Source organism: Carassius gibelio, chromosome A13 (assembly GCF_023724105.1).
Source record: "Carassius gibelio isolate Cgi1373 ecotype wild population from Czech Republic chromosome A13, carGib1.2-hapl.c, whole genome shotgun sequence".
NCBI classification, from domain to species: Eukaryota; Metazoa; Chordata; class Actinopteri; order Cypriniformes; family Cyprinidae; genus Carassius; species Carassius gibelio.
Window position 1 is genome coordinate 22,447,371 of NC_068383.1, and position 22,598 is coordinate 22,469,968.

The 22,598-nt window shown below is 41.8% G+C and overlaps 1 protein-coding gene across 2 annotated transcripts in view; it reads left to right on the top strand.

Moving 5' to 3' along the window:
• Positions 1–22,598, top strand: part of LOC128026515 (homeobox protein Meis1) — a 62,939-nt gene that overhangs the window by 28,575 nt on the left and 11,766 nt on the right. For both annotated transcript variants that reach the window (XM_052613754.1, XM_052613755.1), the window contains exons 8-9: positions 1,084–1,229; positions 16,478–16,554. In XM_052613754.1, coding sequence (XP_052469714.1) covers positions 1,084–1,229; positions 16,478–16,554 — 223 coding nt within the window. The remainder of the gene's footprint in view (positions 1–1,083; positions 1,230–16,477; positions 16,555–22,598) is intronic.

The window sequence follows — 22,598 nt, forward strand, 5'->3', positions numbered from 1 at the left end:
CTCTCCTAATGGCGTATATAATTCAGGTGCCCGCAAGGCATGCTTTCAGGAATTTTTTTGCCTGGGGTAATGGGGAGCAAAGACTCGTTTAGACCCTTGATTATTCTATTGATGCATGGAGCTGGGGAAAAAAAAATTATCTCCAACCGGATTACTGCAGACATTTCCATTAATTATCAATGATACAGGTGCCTTATGTCGCTGACTGAAAGCTACAGCGAGAGAAAGAATTAACCCTCCATAATCTCTCTGTACGAATAGCACTGGGGCTTTTGGAAGTGCTTTATACGTAATCAATAAGTTACTCTCTCCATTCCTGTGCCAATGCTATTGAAACCCTTGCAGTGCGCAGTTGTTTGGCTCGCTTGTGTTTCTTTTATGGTGTATTATCTGAATCGTGGGTTCATAATAACAGTTATGGAAAGCTTTCTCAGTGGTGAGCTTGGGCTCTCATTGAGGGAGAGTGCGTAAAATAATTGGAGATAGGAATAAAATCAGCATACGCAAGCAAACCGGCAACATGAAGGTGAAAAGACGAGGTAAGCCATCTCCTCTGCTCTGGTATGTTGAACTGCCCATTATAAAGCCTTATCGAGCACCCACAGGTTGCTGAAAGCACCCATGCAGCATTGTTATTACAATGCAGCTCTTTGAAAAGCTGCCGTTTTGTGCGGCAGTCATATTCACCCCCCTCCTTCCTCTCTTTCATAGTGTGTAACTCCCCCACCTGAGGTAAAAAAGGCGAGCTTCAATCAATATTTTTCTAGGATAATGAAGACTAAATCTCTCTGTCATTTTCGATTCTTTGGTGACTCACTGTGTTGGAAGGCAGGGGGGAAATGCGACCTTACAAGTCCATTGTACGCTCTCTCTCTCTCTCTCTCTCTCTCTCATTTGTGTGGTGGTTATTTATAGAAGTATTAAAAATGAATGCATTCAGATATGACGCTTTTAAAGCTACACTGAGGCACTATTGTTGCCTGTTATCTACTTACCCTGTTCTGAAGTCTTTGGAAAACTTAGTGTGTTTTTGCTACTGTCCAGGAACTGACTGTCCTCTGACTCGCTGTGTGTTTGTGACAGGTGACGGGCTGGACAACAGTGTGGCGTCACCTAGCACGGGAGATGATGACGACCCCGACAAGGAGAAGAAGAGGAATAAAAAACGTGGTATCTTCCCTAAAGTGGCGACCAACATCATGAGAGCATGGCTCTTCCAGCACTTGACAGTGAGTCCAGTAGAGTGATCTTTCCTCTTCCTGCTTCTCTTTGGGCCTTCTACAGCCAATTCTGTATGCTTTACTTCAAAGCCACTAAAATGGTCAAATGTAGTGCTAATGCTACACACATGCTTGCTCACACACACACATACACACACACACACACACAATTTACTTTATCTTTCCTAGACTTAACCACATACTCTCTTAAGTTTTAAAGAAAAAAAAAAACAGCCTTAAGCTAAAGATAGCAGAGATTGATACAGACGTAAGCTGTTGTTTTATATTCTTTTCTACTGTTATTTGTGGAGAATTGTGGGAAATCTCTGTAAAATGTGTATCTGGAGATAGGGATATGATACATCAATAGCTCCAAAAATATTTGGGCACTAAAGCGATATTGAAAGATGTAGGGATGTCATTGAATTATATAACATATAAAGCTGCCAAAGTTTGTCAAAGTTGAAAAAACTAAATAAGTTTGCCTTGTACCTTACATTTGCAATGACAATAAAGTTGAATCTAACCTAATCTAATATGATGTTCAAAATAAAGACTAAAAGAAGTGGTGCAAGCATCTAAATACTTTTTGGGCCCATTGTAGATTGCACAAGGTTGCATGATCAGAACTGAGTTAGCCGGTTAGTTGAATGTGTTTTTGGGACTGGTGGTTAGTTACTTTGGCTGTCTACACCTGCCATAGAGAAGTGATAGAGCAGCATGGGCCATTGATGTGGTTGGCTCTTCCTCTTGCTTTGATGGATTTCACTTCCTCTATTTCATTTACCACAAAGTAATCGGAGTGCTGTCAAGACACCACTTATCTCCATATATCTACGCTTCTCACAGGCTTAACACACCTCTGCCAGCCTTTCTCTCTCCCATACAAAGAGGTGCAGAGCCTGCATCATAATAAAAATGTCTCTTAATTAAAGACAGTGATTTTTTTTATTTTTTTTATAAACATACTACTTAAGCCTTCATTCATTTGTAGCTATTATGGCCCAGCAACATGTATTTTTAGGTGTTGAAAGGAAATGTGTTTCTGCAGTCAAAAGGTAGTGCATTTTATCAGTGCCAAAATCCCCCATATGCTCACTCCCTCTTGGCCCCTCCATTCCTACATCTGTGCCACAGAAATACGCCTGAGTACCCCAGAGATTCACCTGCTTCAAGCACGCCCCCAACACACATACATACTCTCAAACCCCCACCAACTACCACCTTTAGCGGCCCCAAGAGAAAGGTGTGTGAAAAGAAAGCCATTTGCCAGTTCACACAGGCGCACACACACATACGTACACACGAACAACAATGTGGAATACCCACAGGAGCACAGACTGATGGAAGTTTAGTTTCCTGTTTGCCTTGGCTGACCAATATAATGGACAGTATTGTGTCACTGAGGACTTGTTCTTGGTCTCAAGTGTTTAACTTTACCGTAGGGACAATGTTGTCACAAGGAAGATTGCTAAATCTGACAAAACCACCCTTTTGGACAGCTTGAACGTAAAAATGAATAGTAAATATTATTATTATTATAAAAATGTCTTAATGTAACATATGGTTAGGGTTTATTTAAGGCTTAAGAATACTACTCTTACTATTGCTTAAAACCTAACCTTAAGGATTAAACTTAGGAATGTAACTTGCCATATATTTATTGCCATCTCATGCGTGAGATGAAAAAAATAAAATAAAATAGAGAAACCAATAACATGGCATCAGTACTCCAACTAAAGTGTCTGAGAAGGAAGCATGGGAGAAAAAGAGAGATAGACTGAGAGACAGAAAAATGTGAGAGAAAGGAATGAAACTTTAATACTGAGACAGACAGTCAGATCGAAACATAAATGGAAACACTTTTGGTCTCTGCCGTTAATAGGTTTGCACAGCGCTCCTTACGGCAAACTCGGAAAATTAGACTAATGTCACTCTCTGCTCCGAATGCTTCACTCTGACAGCTCAGCATTTGTGTGGAGAACAAAACAATATGCAGGACGTGAGGCATGGATGACTGAACTTACGGACAATGCAGTCTTCTCGCCTTCCGTCTCCAACCTGCTTTTACTAAAAGATAGTCAGAAAGTCTCAAGTGGGGCCACAAAGATATAGGAGAAAGTGTGAGAGCACGGGATTGTTGGAAATGGTAGTTGCTGAACCTGTGATGTCCCTTTTCCTCTGAATCGATGTGTAAAGAAACAGTCCCAAGGTCTGGCCCTCGGAGATAAAGACAGCGGCAATTAGCAAGCGGCACAAAGAACACACACAGATGATAGCCTTCAGAGAAATATAGATTACATATTTCTCGCAGTTTACAGCCGAACTGCAGCAAGAATGCACTCTTTACACGTCACATGAATCAACCAGTGAAGCCATTGTGCTGAGAAGGAAGTGTGTGAAGTGGGTGGCAGTACGAGATTATTGTATCATTCGGTGGAAGAGAGGAGGATAGGAAACAATATGTAGAACGGAGAGAGATTTAGAGGAGACGGTGGAAGGTTTATGGGGTAGCAACACCCTGAAGCTGAACTTTAATCAGTTGTTTTCAATTCCTGGTTATTAGCTGGCTTGGAAGCGGGCGTTTGCAGTTCTGAGAATAGTATGGAGAATGAGATCGAGAGATGTTAGCTAATTACTTGCCACTTTTAGCATGCTGTAAAGCTGGTGTGAACACATTCCAATAAACTTTGTGGTGAACTAAAAAAAAAAAAAAAAACAGCAACAACAGCAAAAACAAAATAAGAGGCCCTTATCTTATCTTTTTCTTTTTTTTTTAATCTAAGCAAAGACAGTGTGATTGTGCCAGGCATCCTGGAGAGGAATGTTGGGTGCACTGAGCAGCTTTCCTGTTCCTGTGGCCGTGAAATTGGACTCTTTGCCCCCCTCCTTCCCATTCCTTGTTCCCTCCTGATTTTAACTCTCTATCTCACAAACAGTATTTTCTTGTTTAATTTAACGAGAAATGAGTAATAAATGGAAGCCATTGCCCCGAATCCTGCTGTGCTTATGTTTTTGCACTCAACTCCCCAGTGAAAGGGCAATTTGCAAAATGATGTGATAGAGTAATTAGATGAAAGCCAGGCTTCAGATTGTTGCTATGAGGACCGATCGTGGAACAGCCGAATATTAGGCTGGCACGCTGGGCTCTGGGCTTCATTCTGTTTTTATACAGCACCAGAGAAAGTGAGGCAGCCTCCATCACAGCTCGTAAAAAAGCAAACCACAGCACAAAATGCAATCGCCCATTTCCCCCTCATTTTACGTGCCGCTTGTGTTCGAAATGAAACTGGAAGGCATAATCGCTTTTAATGCAATTAGGCTCCAATTTAGCACCTTCTTCAAACACATTTAACAATTCTGGTGGAGGCAACATTCTTGTTTTTCTCTTACTCGCTGGGAGCACATTTTGCCAAACCTCAGCTGTGCTGCATCTTGAGCAGAACCAGGTGTGAAGAACACTATAACTCATTTCTGCACTCGATGGACTGAATCGTGCAGAGAGCCCTGAACTGGAGGAGGAACGGGCTGTGTCCTCTTTGGGGAGTTGGGCTGAATTTGTTGCCCCATAGTTGGAGGCTGGAGTCGAGGGGAAAGAGTAGGGTTCTAGTTGACCTGCTGATAATATCCTGGGCAAAATTACAGATGTTCAGCATATGACCTCCTCAAAAACTAGTGCTTGGAAAGCACAGAGGGATTTTCATGAGGCTGGACTTTTTGGTTTTACTTTAAAACCACACTGATGGGGTGGCATACATTTGGCACAAAGCATTGAAATTTCCTACATGTCCATTTTAATTCACTTTTTAAGTTAATTTACTGTTAAATTTCTCTTCTAGAATTTTCTATTCTAACTGACCCTTTGATGTCACATGGACTTTGAAGATGTTTTTATTACCTTTCTGAACATCGACAGTATACCATACATTTTCAATGGAGGATCAGAGAGCTCTCTGACTAAATCTAAAATATCCTAAACCTTGCTCCAAAGCTCCAGAGGTCATTAATGTCATCATTTTAATTTTTGGGTGAACTAAACCTTTCTGCATTACATCATAGCATCCATTTTGTATCGCCATAAAACATGGATGCCAATTATTGCAAGTGAGGCTCCCGGCTGACTCTTCTTTGTCAAGAAGACTGACGTCCTTGTAAACAAACTTTAGGCATGGTAACAGTTAGCCAAGAGCCTACTCTGAATGGCCTTGTCAAAAAAGCCACCCCAGCCATTAGAGGTCAGAGATCAACCAGGCCTCAGATGCCATTAGCCCGTGGTTGTTTATTGCCAAAGCCCTAGGATGTAGGCGCACCCATGGTAACCCCAGCGTGGCAATTCACATTTGCTTTGGTATAGAGCCCTACTCTCAAGTTTTCTCTCTTCTTTACCACACAAGTCCAAACCTCAACACAAATCAAATGTCTGAAGCCAGCCACTCCTAAGAAGTTGTTCATTGGAGTGTATATTGTTTTTACATTCGTTCTATTTATTATTTTTTTTTTTTTACCAAGCAGAAAGTCGGTGCAGATTAATATTTGAAAATTGAATTTAGCAGCCTAAGGTCGCTGGTTATTTCTTAATTTCATCTAAATAGCAGTGAGTTCTGGAGGCACCACGAATTTGAAATAGCTTCAAGGAATTCTTCAAACAGTGAGGATCAAGCATTGTGGATCTTTGAAAAAAAAAAAAAGGTTTCTTTCTTTCCTCCCTCTGTACTTTATATTCTTCTGAACTGTGTGTCTTTGCCATTTTACTATGTTCCTTGCAGCCAACTGGGACTCTACATCAGCTGTTGAAACTGTTTTGGTCTCCTTGGTGTTTTTGTTTGAGAGTGAGGATACAAGTTTATTTGTGTGTGAGACATTTGGAAGCAATGACTTGATGCTTTTTATAAAAGGTGGTGTCAAAGAAGAGACAGCTGAGTCAATCTTAGGGCTGTGGCTGCCCATTGAGGCAGGATGAGCTCCCCTGCTCCACCATCTTGTAATGAAAACATCATCAATTACCCCACTGGCAGGCCCCTGGGATATGGGGCAGGCAACTCTTTGGGGCTGGTCATTGTGGATAGACAACCCCCTGCACCCCCACCCCTTCACCTCCAGAGAGGGAAAGAGAGAGAGGCTGGAAAAAAATATTGTTTATCCATCATTGGCAAGGCTTCGAGGGTGACAGCGTAAAAGGAATTGGTGTGTCTTGGACAGAATGGATCGAATTGATAAAATCCTCATTGTGCAAAGAGAGGTGGATGGACGCTGCTTTGTCACTGCTGACACTGTCTTTCAGAAGCCATCTGTGCCTTGATTGATGAATATCACATCATTAGACATTTTTCTACCAAAGTCCAGCACAGTGTTCCAACATCAGCTGCACTTTTGGACTGAGGCTTTGGAGAAAAGAAAGAGCCATGTTTAGGAGTTGGCTCCGTTCCTCTGTAATGTCCCTGAAAGGCCGTTAAGTTTAACTTCATGTGACCTCTGAACTGTTAGAGCATAACTGGTCCAGATGAGTCTGCTCTCAAGAACCTGACAATTTTATAATACCCACAGGGCCAGCCACTGTTGCAGCCACGTCATTGGAGAAGATAATGGCCACATACTCTATTTTCCAGAAGCACACAGGTGGGCCTCACTGAATTCCATTCGTCCAGCTTGTTAACATGCACTCCTAGGCAGTTTTGTTACGTTGTCAGTTAGAGAAAGTTATACACTGGCCTGCTATATTATAACAGTATTGTATTTCATTATCAGCTACTTGTGAAGAGTTAGCAGCTAGCATCTGTTTAGTGTGAGATCATGCTAAGCCTGCATGAGGTCTTCTCTCTGCATACCAGTCATTGCCTTAATCTCTCAGTTCTAGTTTCTATGTAAGCCCCACTAAATTGCTCTGATTGAGGTAACTGAGGGAAATACGGTATAAATATCCTGAAGTCTGGTACATTCCATTTAGATATCCGCCAAGCACCAACTGTTGGGGACCATAGTAGTGTTAGTTTATTTGTCATTGGGATGGATTTATGGGGCATTTAGGGAGGATGTTAATCAGGGATTATGGTAGGTGCTTGATCCACAACCGTCAAACCAGGGAAGGGCAGAGGATACAACCTGAGCTGAAATAAAGACAGCGCAAACTACAATATTTGGATGTCTATATACGTCTACATTTCACAGCATTGCCAATTTGAAATCAGTCCAGCATGCTCTGCTCTGTATTTGCATCTTAATCAGAGGTGTCCAGTTGCCCAGGGTTTAGCTATGGTCTGATAAAGGTCCATTGGTGTTTTTAGATAACACTATGTGTGTTGATTCAGACCAGACTTTGCTGAATAACCCTAGCTATGCTGTAATCGTCAGTGCTCACGGATCTTTCTGTCTGCAGTCAGCAGCTCAATACCTTTTACTTACAGCCACTGCAGAGCATTCCCCCACAGAGCAGAACTCCAGCAGTCTGTCCCAGATACTCTTGGCTCACTCTGTTTCTGTGCATGTGCTCGCCAGTGTGTGCCTGATGGATTATATGGCAGCACAGACGCGGTAATCAGTTTGCACGTTTGCTGAACTAATTTATCAATTCAGTTCCTCCTACTTGTAATCTCAGCCATGCGTGCTGCTCCGAGTTTATTGTGCTTTTCATCTGGGGACAAACGGTTCTTCAGGAGGAAAAAGCACTACCCCCAGGCCTCTTGATGGGGCTTTTTTTCCTTTTGTGAAGGAGTCACAGAGCATCAAAAGAGTAATTGTCTGGCAATGCCTGAAAAAAAAGTACGCACAAATTAAAATACACATTTGCTCATTTCTGCATCAGCAGCAGGCACACCTAGACTGATGCTGTTTTATTCTGCATTTCCCCATTCCATTTTTCAAGCAAAGTGTTCCGAAACAGGAAAAAAAAGGGGGCAAGCATTTTATAGTCTATAGTGTATCATTAAGTGTGCTGGCTTGGAGAGGAGATAAATTCAATTATTTTATACCATCATGTGTAAGTGCATAAATTGTTTAATGGAGCTAGCATGTCCTGTGCACTGAATCCAAGACCCTTTTAAAGTGCCGTTGTCTTTGTTGTCATTGATTTCCCGAGGCGATGAACAAAAGGGAAATGGTCTCAGACACTTAAAACCTCTTAGATTTGTCTTATTTACCTTACCTTTATCCAGGACTTGGCATATATTCAACTATTGAATAGGATTCTCTCCATTTAGCTCTGATAGTGGATCTTGACCTTTTCCTGCTGTGCTGAGTGCATGGCGTTTCCTGTCGCAATAAGGGATGCATGGCTGCATGGGAGCTGCATTGAGAGCACCTGCTGATCCATGTCATCCCCATGGAAATTGCTGCGTGTAACCAAGGGATCGCTCCCTTCTGTGTGAGGAATCTGCAATGTGTCTTGAACCAGACGTGGCCGCATTTCATCAGATTAGATTCACACGTTAATAAAAAAGTGAGATCACTAAGAAAGTGGATGAGAGTTTTGGTCCATGGGCCTTTTTATTTGATTCTTTCTGTTATTAGCAGAGTGTTTTAGCTGCGGTGGAAAAGGAAGCAGAAAGAGGCAAGGCACTGCTCACTTGTTTGTTACGACAGATTAAGCCATTGATTTGTATAAGCTGTGCACCGATGGAGAAAGATCTGTCTTTCGTTCAGAAGAAAGGAGAGGTAGGAGAAGATAAAACAAGATTGTAAAAGAAGAGGAGAGAGGAGAAATATCTTTCTTTGTTCTTCCTTCCTTCAGTCTGCCCTTCTTTTATTGAGACAGTAAAATGACATAAGGGAGCAATTGTAAAATGTCTTTACTTTTTTTAAACCTTTCCCAACCACGACCAGGTTTCTCTTCCCCTCAGGCCTTCCACTGAACATTAATTAAAACAGCCAGGTCAAAAGGCTAATTATGGTAATAACATAATAATATCGCACAGGTAATTAGAATTATTTTTGTGGTTCCGAAATTGCTTCCTTTGTGTATCACATTTCAGTGGAATTGGCTAAAGGATAATTTCCTTGAGAGTAAGGGCATTGGAAAGGATTCTATGGTCAAGGTGCAACATGGTAACCTGATTCGCTTAACATTTAATGCACCATGAGTTCCTGCTCCTGCCACTCAGCCCCCGCCTTCGACAAACCCAGTTTTGGCTACTGGGAGGCAGGAGGGTGGAGTAGCTTGTGTACCGAAGCATGCATTAATAGCACTGCTTTGCATTTCACTCGCAGTACTCTCGACAATAGCTTAAACAATCATTTGGTTTTTTTATCAGCTTTAAACAATCACAAACCACTCTGATTTTGTGTGTCAACCAAAGCTGCTGGCTGGCACTCTCTGGAACCGGAGCTTAGTTGGCATGTGTACATGATGCTACCTGACTGACTGTGCTAAAATCCCAATCCCAGCAGATACTAGACTCCCCGCCGAATGCCAGCAGCCCACCTTCAGCTGCGGTCGGCATGGCATGGCACAGTGCAGCTGAATTGCTTTTGAATGTTCTCCCCTCAAATAGGCTGTAATTACAAGCTTAAAGAGGTTTAGTGGTCCAGTAAACTACATAATCACCCCTGAATCAGCCCGGGCTCATCAGCCGCAGTCCACCAAGCTCCAGTCAGTGTTTGCAGGCTGGCCCCCTTATTACCGTGTGACTGTGAACAGCAGGTGTGGAACAACACGCATCCCCCTTAAACACAGACTCCCCACCCATCCATTGGGATCTGTAATGAGAGCGAATAAGAGGCTGCTTACCCTACTGCGACTGACTTTAGATCAGTGCCTGAACCTGGCTTACCTCTTTGCAGTATCTGGCGGCGCTTGAAGCTATAGGCCACCCCATGAAAAATATAGCTCTGTTCTACTCTATGTAAAACTATTCAAATACCAGCCACTGTTTTCAAATAAATTGGCTTTCCAAATCCGGGTGTCCAGATATGTGTTATTTTGTCTTTTGCCTGTTGCACTTTGCATTTTTGAATGCAAAGCCCTTAGCTTAAATTTGATCATGTTGATTTAGCACATTGTGGGCTTGGAAGCTTAAACAGATATGGATAGATCTGATTTGTATTCTAGCCCACACCCATCCTTTAATTTTAGACTTACATTCTGTCCTCATTTGCCTCCAAACCAAGAGTGCCTATTCTCTTGTGTTACACCCTTTACCCTAAACCAACAAAAATGTTTTTAACAGAGGATGACTAATTAAGATGCTGGAAACCAAATTAAACATATGCTCTTTTATTAAAAGAGGAGATGAGATGGCAAAAAAAAAAAAAAAAAAAATAACCTAACAAGGGTAAAATTTCCCCAGCTTTAGCTTGTTGTAGTACAAGGATTTCTAAAAATGCTGTGTGTGAATAATTCATGTGCTGGCTTTGTGTTGACTTAACTCGCTACAAACTTAGTGGCGCTCCCAATGAAGCATCCCCACTTTCTGTGAGCCAGCCAGTCACCAACTCCACCAGGGCATCTTAAACCCTGGCCTCCAGTTGTTTTCCAAATATAAGGTCTTTCTCCCTCTTTTGTTGTTGTCTCATTGGTGAATCAGTCTTAGGAAGAAATTGGGTTACAGAATCTTTTTTTGCTCCATCTCTCCCTCTCACTCACTCTCTCTCTTCAGTTTTCAGTTTTTATGAAGCATATTTTGTTTTGTTTTTTCTCAAAAAAGGACAAAACGTGGTGTTTATGCCACATACACAAAAAGGAATTTGGAATGCCTCAACTTCCACAGCCAAGAAATATCTCTGAGGTCATGACTCTCTTGAGCAATAACACCTTTCTTTGACAATAAATAACTTACCAAAAAAGTGTTTGTTCCTCTCATGTGTGTCTCACTGACGAAGACAAAAAGTGCATAATTTTCTGGTGAGATGATAATGCTCTTTGCCAAATATCAAGGGTAATCCTTCCTCCCCCAGCCTAAGGTTTGGGATGGATGTTGTAGGTGGCCCTATCTGCTGAAGGCCTGAAGCTGTGGCTCTAGTGCAGTTAATGCTAGCAGAGCAGGAGTAGGTGGAGCACTAAACTTCAGACCTAATCCTGTTTTCTCAAAGGCCAAGCCACATAAGAGTGGTGGATGCAGCCTACATGTACGGTGGGTGATTCTGAGATGGTATGTTGAAATGATACTCAGTAGGCACCTCGGCCAAAATGGCCCCTGGAACAAGCCTCAGGCATTCCTTAGGGGCAGCTTGGCTTCCATGGGGATTAGCCACAAGGAATATGGAAGTGAGGCAGCATTAGGAAACCTAGCTGAAATGAACCCCTTACATATAACTTGAAAGGACCTGTTGACCTTTGTCACCCCTGCAACGTATTTAGTATTTAAACATCACATTGCTTAGATGGGCACTTAGTTGAGGCATTGTCAAATGGAGCCACATTGTCTTGCAACTCAAGGGGCATGCCTCATTTTTGTGCCACTCTCATTTTCTGTGTGAAGGAAAAGCTCCATGTTTCGCACAGGATAGGAAGAAATGTTCTTTTAAATTAATGTAACAATAACAACAGAAATGTGGGTAATGAAGGCAGCAGAGTGGGGGAGAGGGGGCTGTGGCTGATTGTAATTAACTGGAACACAAAAAGACATGTCCACATTGACTGGAGGAGGATGTGTTCGGTACACAGCCCTAGCCAACCCTGGGAGTTGACGGGTAAAGAAATAATGCTTGGATTCTGGCTTTTTTGTGGGGGAAGCAAAATGATGAAGAAAACGCAGAGATGAAAGGAACTTCCAAAATAGTTCTCCCCTCACAGTGAACCAGAGAATCCTGTCTAAGGACCTGATAAGGAGCGCAGCTGGAGCTCATCCAGACCTCCTCCTCCATGTTCTACATAGACACAACTCTTCCAACAAAGACATAAAGACCAAGAGTACACACCTCTCATGTTTCTGCTCTCATAGTCTGGGTTGTACCGCTCAGCTTTCAGGGTACAGTACAGTAAAGACCGCAATTCTCCCACAGAAAGGGCTCCTGACACAACTTGACTCCTCATATCTTGGCTGTATTCGAAACAGCATTCTCGGCCATCGCTCTGAATTGTGGGTAAGGAGAGCAGAGTCAATCAAGGGTTGGGGGGAAAGTCGGAGTTCTGTTTCGAGCAGCAATCTTCGGCTCAGAGAGAGCACAAGAGAATGGTAGAGACCTGTTCACCTCTTTTATTTCGCTGATAGGACACGGACTCTACACTCTTCCCCGCCATTGCCTATCTGAGGGGGCCGCGGAGGAAGACCGGGAGGGACTATTGTTGATGCACTGCTAGACACACACACACACACACACACACACACAGATAAGATACATGATGGAGAATTGAGCATGGGGAGGACATTGTTGGCTTGGTGTCCACCAGTGCAGAAAAGGCTGGAAATTCTGATGAAAGGAATAGTATATTAGACAAGACGTATCATTAAGATAGACGGAAGGAAACAGGGAGGATGCGTTGAGAATTTCCATCTGTTCTTTAGGCAGTATTATTGCTTTCTCACTAAAGCATCACGAGACTCTGAGAAAACAATTCTCACCCAGTATTACTGTCAAGAGGATTGAAGTACGCAGTTGCTCTCTGAATATTTTAAAGTCTGTTGGTTTCTCTCAGTTAAACCAGAATCAAAATCACACTGTTTTGATGCACAAAGATAATTTGGTGTTTGGAGCAAAAAAAAACCTTGGAAGGCCCTGTCCCAAATGGTACCCTCACAGTCTTCCTCTGAGTTCAGACCTTTCTGATTCGATGCAGCTTTTACTGCCAGCTATAAAATCATTTTCCTGAACCTTCTCATTCACCGTTCCTTGGTGGTTGTATGATCTTCCTAACCTTATCCAGACAAAAATTCAAGAAACAGCTGAAAACTGCATCCTGCTGACTTGAAAAAAAAAAATCCTTCTATGCTTTCACTATTTCTTAAATTCCACCCAGTTCCATCATGTGCTATTCTGTACAATGTTTGAAACGTTTTATTGCTAGCACGTGTGTTATTGCCTCCTAAAAATAATAATTTCTTGTATTCCTTGTTTTGTAAGTCGCTTGGGATAAAAGCATCTGCTAAATGAATGAATGTACTGAGCTTGTTGTAATGCATTCTGGGTTTCTAAACATATCCACTTCATGAGCTTCATGCCAAGTTAACAGAATTGCTTTTGTGTGAGCAGCCATTAATTAAATGTGAATAAATCATATCTGGATGTTTTCCAGATATGACAAGTAATACCTGTAAATGAGCCCCATTTACAGGTATTACTTGTCATATCTGGAAAACATCCAGATTTGATTTATTCACATTTAATTAATTACTGCTGCCCCATTCTCCTCAAATACAGGTGTGGCTCCCTCGAGGTCATTATGACAAACAAGGGGAGTCACATACGATGCTGTGGGCAGAAGAGCTTGACCCCGTTGCCGTTTGTACAGGAATCCTGTTTGGGTACTGCTGAATCCTCATGGTCAGAGCCACCTGTCAATCACAGAACAGGTCTTTGTATGGGGTTTCTAGTATTTACTGAGAAGTTAGGATAGGATTAGGTTACATTCAAGTTGAACTGAAACCTGACTGCTCAGTTTCTCCACTCCATTGTGCATTGTTGTAACATTTTATTTTATAAAGTTGTCTAACAAGTTGCCTTAGTTGACAGTCCTCCTCCCACTTCTTTTCTTAAAAGTGAAGCCAATGCATTCTTTATCAATATACTTAAGATATTTGAATATTTTTATTTTTGTGTGAATGACTCTCTTAGTTACCTATACCTTTACAAGTGTAGACAATGTAATGACATAGCTGTATAAGACATAGCTTCAAAATAGCGGAATGCAAAAGAATCTTGTATGCAAATAGTCTGGCAAAAAAATTAATTCTTCTTTCCAAATCATGTTGTCTAAGTGAAACCAATCTGAATTTAACCTGAAGCTTCCAGTGTCGGAGAGGCTGTGAGCAGAACCATTTTCTGATACCTGGAATTGGATCGGCCCTGTGCTGGAGTCATTATTTGTTGGACAGCAGCAGAACACTCACTGTCCCCCCTAAAAGTGATGAAGCCTGGGATACTTTTGTCCAGACATGTTCACTTCACTACAGGACTGACTAGCCATCACGTCACACTTAGTGCCATTTTTTCCCTCCACAGTTCATTTGTAAATTTGAGCACGACTTCTGTTCTCTCTCTGATGATTTGTTGAATTACAGGGCAGGGATGACATAAATCTGATGTTGGGGATATAGATTGAATTTATGATTATGGTGGCCATTACATTTTTGATACTCAAATGCTGATCAGATGACAGTGAAATATGCTGGAATGTTGTTTTCTCACATTTCCAGTCCTGGCCCTGGTTTCACACAGACCTCATCACTGTGGTTTAAAAAGATAGACACTGGAAACATATGATAAGGAAAAAGAATAAATAAATCCAATCATTCTTAAAAACCTATGTAGGAATGGCTGGAGGCGACACTACAGTTATAACTTTCTGCATGAAATTGTCCACAGTTTGTTCCAATTACCTACAATTGGATCACATGAATATTTTGAATTTTTAAATTTCAGTTTGCTCATTTGGAAGCTTTGTTCTCATTATACCTCTCAAAGGATGAATCAGAATCACAATTGTCAATGTCTTCCTTTTCAATGTTAGATCACATAAGTAAAGGCAAGTTATATTCATAAGCGCCCTTTCACTGTGACATGCTTGGCTCTTAGGGTCCATTTACACAACAGCGTGTTCAGCCAAAAACTGTAAACTTTTCAGTTTTCACTAAAGAGTTTTCACTCTTCGTTTACATGACAACGCCATTTTGGGAACTGAAAATGCATATTTTGGAAAACAATTTTTTTTCTTGTAAACACCCAAAACGTGAATCTTTGAAAATGGTGATGTCATGTGCATGCGTAGTACATGTTAGGTATGTAGACAGTAGTGAGCTCCACAACAGACTTCTGCCTGAGAGTCAATTTGTGACATTACGTCAAAAAAGTGCGGACTCAGAGGAAGACTGTGAGGGTTTAGGGTGCCATTTGGGACAGGCCCATAATCGCCACTTCCCTACATGTGCTGTCACCTAACAAGGTGACAGCGCCAACTAATGGCCTTGCATACATAATACAGTGTTTTTGTGGATATGTGTTAACATGAATTGTTTTGAAAATGTTTACGTGAAACTTTTGAAAAATGTAATGGAAAAACTTTTCCATTTTTGACTACACCACTGTCATGTAAACATAGCCTCAGTTGCTCTGCTGAAGTGTCAAGGGTGTTGACTTAACTGTTGTCATTCAGTCATAGTGATTTTGCTAAATTCTCCGTTGAACAGAGATTTATTGTCACATTGGCTGTCTATGTTAATCCTTAGCAGGTTGTGCAAGGTTTGGTAATGGGCTTAGAAGGTCTGAATCTGTTAGCACAGTCAGACAAACAAAGACTGTAGGTGTCCAGGTCCACTTATTCTGTTAACAAAGCATAATATGAAAATACTGTACCAAAGAAATGGGAAAGGGATTGTTGCTGTGCTTTGAGATAAAAAACATGGTTCTTTCGCTCATTCTCTCTCTCTCTCTCTCTCTCTCTCTCTAGGTATAAATATGGTGTAAACATCTTTGCACAGTGTACCTCCCATTTTACATGCTCAGCAGGGGCCTCAACACAGGCTCTGTCTTGTCTTTTTCATGAACAGCACATTGTTTAGACTCAAAGCTAGCGAGCTCAATACTTCACACTCACGCTAATATAAATCAAGCAAATCTCACCTCACCTTTATTTAAACAGCTGGATCAGCTCAGATCAAGTTTCGAAACTGTTTGCAGTGCTTTAGCGTCATCCACGTTGTTAACTTTTAGTTGACTGGCTAATCATCTAGAATGATGCTTATCTTACAACGATTAAAAAGGAAGAGGTATATATCAGATTTGTGGTCTGTATTCCACACAAAGGTTTAGATATCCATTCTCTATCATGCATTCATGGCAGCAATATTACTAGAATGAATTTCAGTGGGGTTGCACGGCGCAGCACTCTAATTACTGTTTCTGTTCCCACACTTCACTTAACTTTATAATTGGCTTGCCTTTTTCGCTGCCATTAATTACACGATTTCATATTCCATTAATGACTCTAAGAAAGAGACACACCTCACTTTTTCACACTAATTAACAGCTGCTTTGCCACTTCTCTGCCCAAATGTGTGAGCAACGTCTCCCTTCTGTACCTCAGACCTTTCTCTCACTAACAAATGTGCTCAATTGATTTATTTACAATATTTCTCATGTCATTTCCTGTTTCTCTCTCTCTCTTTTATCAGCACCCCTACCCTTCAGAAGAACAGAAAAAGCAACTGGCACAAGACACCGGGCTCACTATACTACAAGTGAACAACTGGTAAGTCAATTGTACTTTTGTGTTTACATGCAATCAATAGCTTCGCCCCTGGCAAGCGACTCTTAATGATTTGAATTAATACCCTCCCGTCCCCACCCCCCGCTTTTGCTCACACCTCCCATCTGTCTCCCACTTATCGCCTCATCTCCCTTCAAATCAATTCACCCAAAGGGATATTGCCGCCAGGATTTTTCCGACTTTTTTATTTTTTGTTTGCTCATTCGAATATGAATCCCTATGAGAGCAGCTACTCTTCATCCTCTTCAATCCTCTCAAAACCTGTCTGCCCCACGCTAACTGTGACATGAGACTCTTTGTCCCTACCTAAATAGCTATTGATTTCGACGTTTCCGCTGTTAAAGTTCTGTAAAGTTGGACAGAACCCTTGCAGGGGTGCTTTTGTTCCCAGAGATGGTTATCAGCATATACTATTGTTAGCCGTGTCTAATAAAGGGCATGAGATAGGGAGGTGAAAACTAGCATAGAATGGTATGTTTGATGCAAGAACACAAAGAACAAACATGTTTCTCTTGCCAGGTCCTTACATTAAATTCTGTTCGCAAACTCACTCTGCTCTTGTTCTATAATTGTCCGAGATTTATATTGGCAAGGATCTGATTACATGCCATAATCCATTTTGCAGAATACATCGGCCTTGATGGAGGTGCTCCCAGCATGGGATGGAGAGTTACTTTAAAATTGCATTCCAATACGAATTGTTCTTCGCCAATTATTAATTATTTCACAAAGATAATCAGTAGCCTAATCATCCAAATATGAACTACTTTTAGTTACAAGATAATAGCACCAGAAGCAAGATCACATATATAGCCACACATTTTATAGAGCAAGCAAACACGTATCTATACACTGAAAGCATTTTTAGAGCTGGCAACTGTAAAATTGGTTTGTTTCACTTGAGCGTCTTGTCATTTGTATGTGGTAGTTGCACATGTTGTAGAAACTGGCGGTTATGATGTTTGGAGTCTCACATGTGTATAAGTGCTATGGAAGGCCCATCTGAAAGTTATTCTAATTCTGTTAGAAATCATTGTTTTCGCAGAATACATTGCTAAACATATTGCATTTAACTGGAATGCAATCTACCTTTGTATCCTGATTACATAACGTTGTTATTCCGTCAGGCTTCTCAAGCTTATTAACAACCATTCCCTTGCTATGTACACCAGATGTTAGGAGAGTGCGAGAGATGGGAGACATATAAAAACCCATTACACAAAATGTGATTTCTGACAACATAATCCTTACCATTGTTCAGCCCGGTACCTTGGAGACAACCGGTGACTGAGAATGAGGATTAATTTACAAAAGTGGCCTATCAGTGGGACACAGGCTGACAGACACTAGGGAATCTTGTTGGGGTTATCAATTTCTGTGACCTCACAACAACCCATGGGAGATCAATTCTTTCAGCCATATTAGTTAGCAGAGAACACACAGGCAATTGCTTCACACACTGTCTCGTCCAAACCCAGCACTCTGGCTACCGGGGCGGCTCATTTTGGAGCAGGGTTTGGTGTATGTTGGATGACTTGTCCTGCTGCCTGTGTTTGTGTGGATGCGGGAGAAAGAGCACTTGTCTGAGCAAGTGTGTAAGCTATTGTCAGTTTAAGTGGTATTAGCTGCTAAACCCCGCATTCTGGGATCTTGCAGCCCTCTTTCAGATTGTTTGCATCAGTGCGGATGTGTGTGTAAGGGTGCAGATGACATGGAAAGAGTATATGAAAGCACACACAGAGAGAGAGAGAGAGAGAGGTGCTGAGCACATCAGGGGTTAGAGAGTAGGATCTGTTATCTGTTGTTTCATAGGCCTGTGGTTGTGCTTAGTAGGAAGCTCACCATTGGGTGTTTCCATGGCAACCCCTGGTGATGTTACCTCCTGACCTGCTGAATTTTAGAGGCATTTTCCCTAGCTGTGATTCTATCAATCAGACTAGACAAAGCACCGGCCCAACATACAATATACGTACAAGATTTACTAGATGATTTCCAACCTTTCCACTCTTGCATGAAATCATATAGATGTTATTAAATGAGCATGCAGGTCCATATCATTTAACCATATCTCTGAGCAAACATTTTATTGTTTATAGGACTTAGGGGCGAACATATGTGACGTCAAACGAACAGCTAACACATGGTGCTAAACAAGTGATCAACCGAAAATGAAGGCTTTCTTAAGCCCTGCTCCCATAGTCTTGTTAACACACATGTATGTGTCCATTATTGATGAGGACTCGGAGAATCCACAGCTTGAAGATTAAATAAAAAATGCTAAAGGCCACACGGGGTGCGGATCACTCATGAATTATTGGCGCTGACATAACGTGAGGGACTGCTGCGAATCTGGGTCCACATATTAACAATCGACCCGCGCGGGTGTGTGCATTGTTTAGTCAACATGCATTGCGAGTGTCTGAAAACTATTCGTATGGACGATACGCAATAGACGAACACTTAGTCACACCCTGATGGACACCCTTACGCACACATGAGCACAGACGCACACGCATACACACCCACGGACACGCATGAGCACACAGAGAAAGCCTAAGACACTGTGAGCGAACGTGGCGTCAAGAAGTAGATGTGGATCGACTGTGGGATCTATTTTTTGGAGAGCTTTGATAGGGATTGTGTACAACTGCATGATGTAAAGGTGGTCAGTCGTTCAACATACAAATACAAAACTTACATTGAAATAGCTTTGTTGGGAGGGTAAGAAAAAGGAAAAATGCAGAGAGATTGAAAAGTCTTAGCCTTTGACGAGAAGAGAAAGCATTCTCAGAACACTCCATAAAGATCAGTGATGTAAAATCAATGGGCGGGTCATCAGGTTTCACGTGTTGCCCGTTCTTTCCTTCCTGACGGAATTTAATAATCCCTTTAAAGATGCTGTTTAAACCTCAGGGATGGATTGTTTTGTCAATAAGGCGGCTTTTATGAAAGTCTTAAAAGCATGGAGTGAAGTGTGGCGGGGCTACTTTAGAGAACCAGCGTCCACACACCACGGATCAGGTTTCTGCGCCTGAGAGAAAAAAGGAGCAAGAGCAAAATAAAGAGAAAGAACTGGATGACTGGCATGCTTCACTTCTCTGACAGCCAAGCCCGCCCATGTCAAGAGAAGTTGAAACTTGTTGCTCTGCTTGTTCTGGATGATTGCTCTGTGTGCTCTTCGTGTGTAGTATCTGGCAATGTTCTTATAGCTTCGGAGGAAATGTGACCCCTGACCCAGTAGGTATCTTGGAGAGGGGATACACAAGTGTTTTACCTATACGAAAGCAAAATCAGAAATGAGATCTATGTGGTGTATCAGTTGTTTCTCCTACACCATAATGAGATTTAAATGGAAAGCAAATGGAGACTTGCTTGAGAATAAAGATTACAGTGCAGTTTATTTTCAAGACAAATTGATACATTTTACACACACAAGGAACTACATTAAGTCTGCTGGACTATCATAGATCAACATCTTGGTGAAATCTTACACTGGATTCTAGTTTTGAACTGCATGTGTCAGAATATATGTTTGCTAGATCAATAATTCTGGATGTAGTGTACACAGTAAATTAAATTGCTTAAGCTGAGCATGCATGCATATATGAGTCTCACTGTTCATGCATGCATATGTGTCTGCAAGCAGGTCTGGGTGAGATGAGCAATAGCCCATGTCTCGGAGCAGTCTTCACACAGCCTTCCTGTCAAGGTGCTTTAGCGTGAACATCCGTGGCCTTTCAACAAAATACCAACACACCCTGTTGTCAAACTGCCAAACAAAAGACATATTTACACCAGCGAGACACAGGCATGCAGCCCAACCTACACCCTCGAAATCCCTTGCTACATCAGGCAAAGATGGAGACATATTGGAGAGCTCAGCTCCATGAAGCTGGATGGATATGGGGACTGTTTGCCTTTCTGAACAGTTGGGCTCAGTCTATTCTCAAGTGTTTGCTAACAATTCTGCCATACTGGAATTTCAGCACTTGCTCAGACCTGATCTCTGTGTTGTGTCAACAGCAGACAAGTTTGAGTGGTTCTGTGTGTGTGTGTGTGCATGTGTGCGCATTTGTGTGTGCATGTGTGTGCATTTAGTCATGTGAAGTCGTTTGTAATGTGTGTTGGAGTGCGTGTGAATGTGTGTGCGCGTGTGTAAACGAAACCAGCGCAGTTAAAATAGTTTCTTTGTCTTGGAGAGAATGCGTCTCTATATGTGGAGACATATGTGCATGGATGGCTCTTTGGAAGCGAGTTGTCGTAAGATATGTGCGTGTGTGTATGCATGCATTCGTACAGATTCTGTGAACCATACAAGGGTGCACCCCCCCCCCCTCTCTCCCCCTCTGTCTTACATCACAACAGGCCCCAGGCACTGCCTACATTTTATCTTCTTTTCTCTACTTTTTTTATCCTCTCTTTTGTGGGGGAATGTGAACATGACAGACGGAGGGTGGATCAGCACTAGAACATATTGGTTATGTTTATAAATCTAGGAACAGATTGGACCGCTGATTAGCAAGCCGACCACTGATTAGCTAATGAGCTTTTAGCATTACAGTGATTGCAAGGTCATGCTGAACTTCACCCCTCCAACAACAACCACAAAAATAAGCATAGGAGAGCGAGTAACACTTCATATATATTTATATATATATACATTAACATAAAAAATGTTGTTCTAGCCAATTTATTTTATTTTTAAATGTGAAGTGTGTCATTTCTAATCTGTTCATGTCACCAAATAATAATAATAATAATAAAATAAAAAAAAGAATATAATGAACTGTAAACAGGTTCCATGAAAACTCTTATCTGTTATTGGTCGGAAAAACTGATTTTAGGTTTTGTCAGTTTTGAATTTTTAACATCATGGCAAGACTTATCTATTAAATATAATGGTACATAAATCAATCAGTGCCGTGGTACTGCATATATCAGAATACCTGACGGGTGCAAGTCACAGTTTTTGTAAGAGAAGATGAAGCAGAAAAGTGACTAAACTTGTCAGACCACAAATTGCTGGCCTTCATTTATGGTCTCTACTGGTTACTCAAATTATCATACTATCAGCTGTTAAAGTAAAAATAGTTTTATTAATTAAATAGTATTTATTTTTTTACTCCGGTAAATTCCTGGTTGGATAGTCATGGTTTTTTTTAATGCCAGTCAGAGCTTATGTGTAAGGTCTTGCATGTGTTAGTAGAACTGGTGCCAGCAGCGCCCGGCAGAGACCACCACAGTGACAGCTAGGCGGAGAACCCATTAAACCTACCGGCGTGATGTCATTTCCTCTCCTTGTGCTGCCACACACAGAGCTGACAGTTGACGGCCCAACACTGAGCGGTTGTTTGTTTGCATGTTTGCCCAGACGGAGAGGCAGTGCCCTCTGGCCCAAGCGTTTGCCTCTGGCATCAGGCTGCATGAAAAGCCCTCAGAGATACTCAACATCATGGAATGAAGGGTGTTCCAATGTTGTGTTTGTGAAGTGGGCATATGAGGGTGCCCTCTCACACTGATGTATTAGTGCTCTATTTCTCTTGCTCTCTCTGGACTGGGTGGGGAATCAGAGGAGAGCAAGCAAGCCGTGTTCATGCCAAGAATGACCTCATAGTCCCTGGCTCTAGAAGAGTGGGGAACCGTCTCTGAAGCATGTCCAGCACCTCGCAGCAGTTGCACTCTGCTTTGTTTTTCGGTGTTCGTTTGAATGCCGCAACAGAGGTTGATCACAGCAATGGTCTCCTCTTCTCACCACAAGCTGGAGGTTTTCTGGTCTTAAGTTTTCATATGTTTTCCTGTCTTAATTGTTCTTTTGAGCAACTCGTTGCAATCTCTGCTGCACCCCTCTCTCTTTCTCACAGACGAGCTATGTGTTTTTAAACTATGTTCCTCAGCCCCCAGGCAGCGGCCCCACTCTTTAAAAGCAGCTTTAGAGGGGACTTCACAGCTCTGTTAATGGAAAAGGTTTTGACTTTGTTTAGTGAGAGGAGCTTGTGGGGGTGCACCAGGGGTGAGTTTGCTGAAGT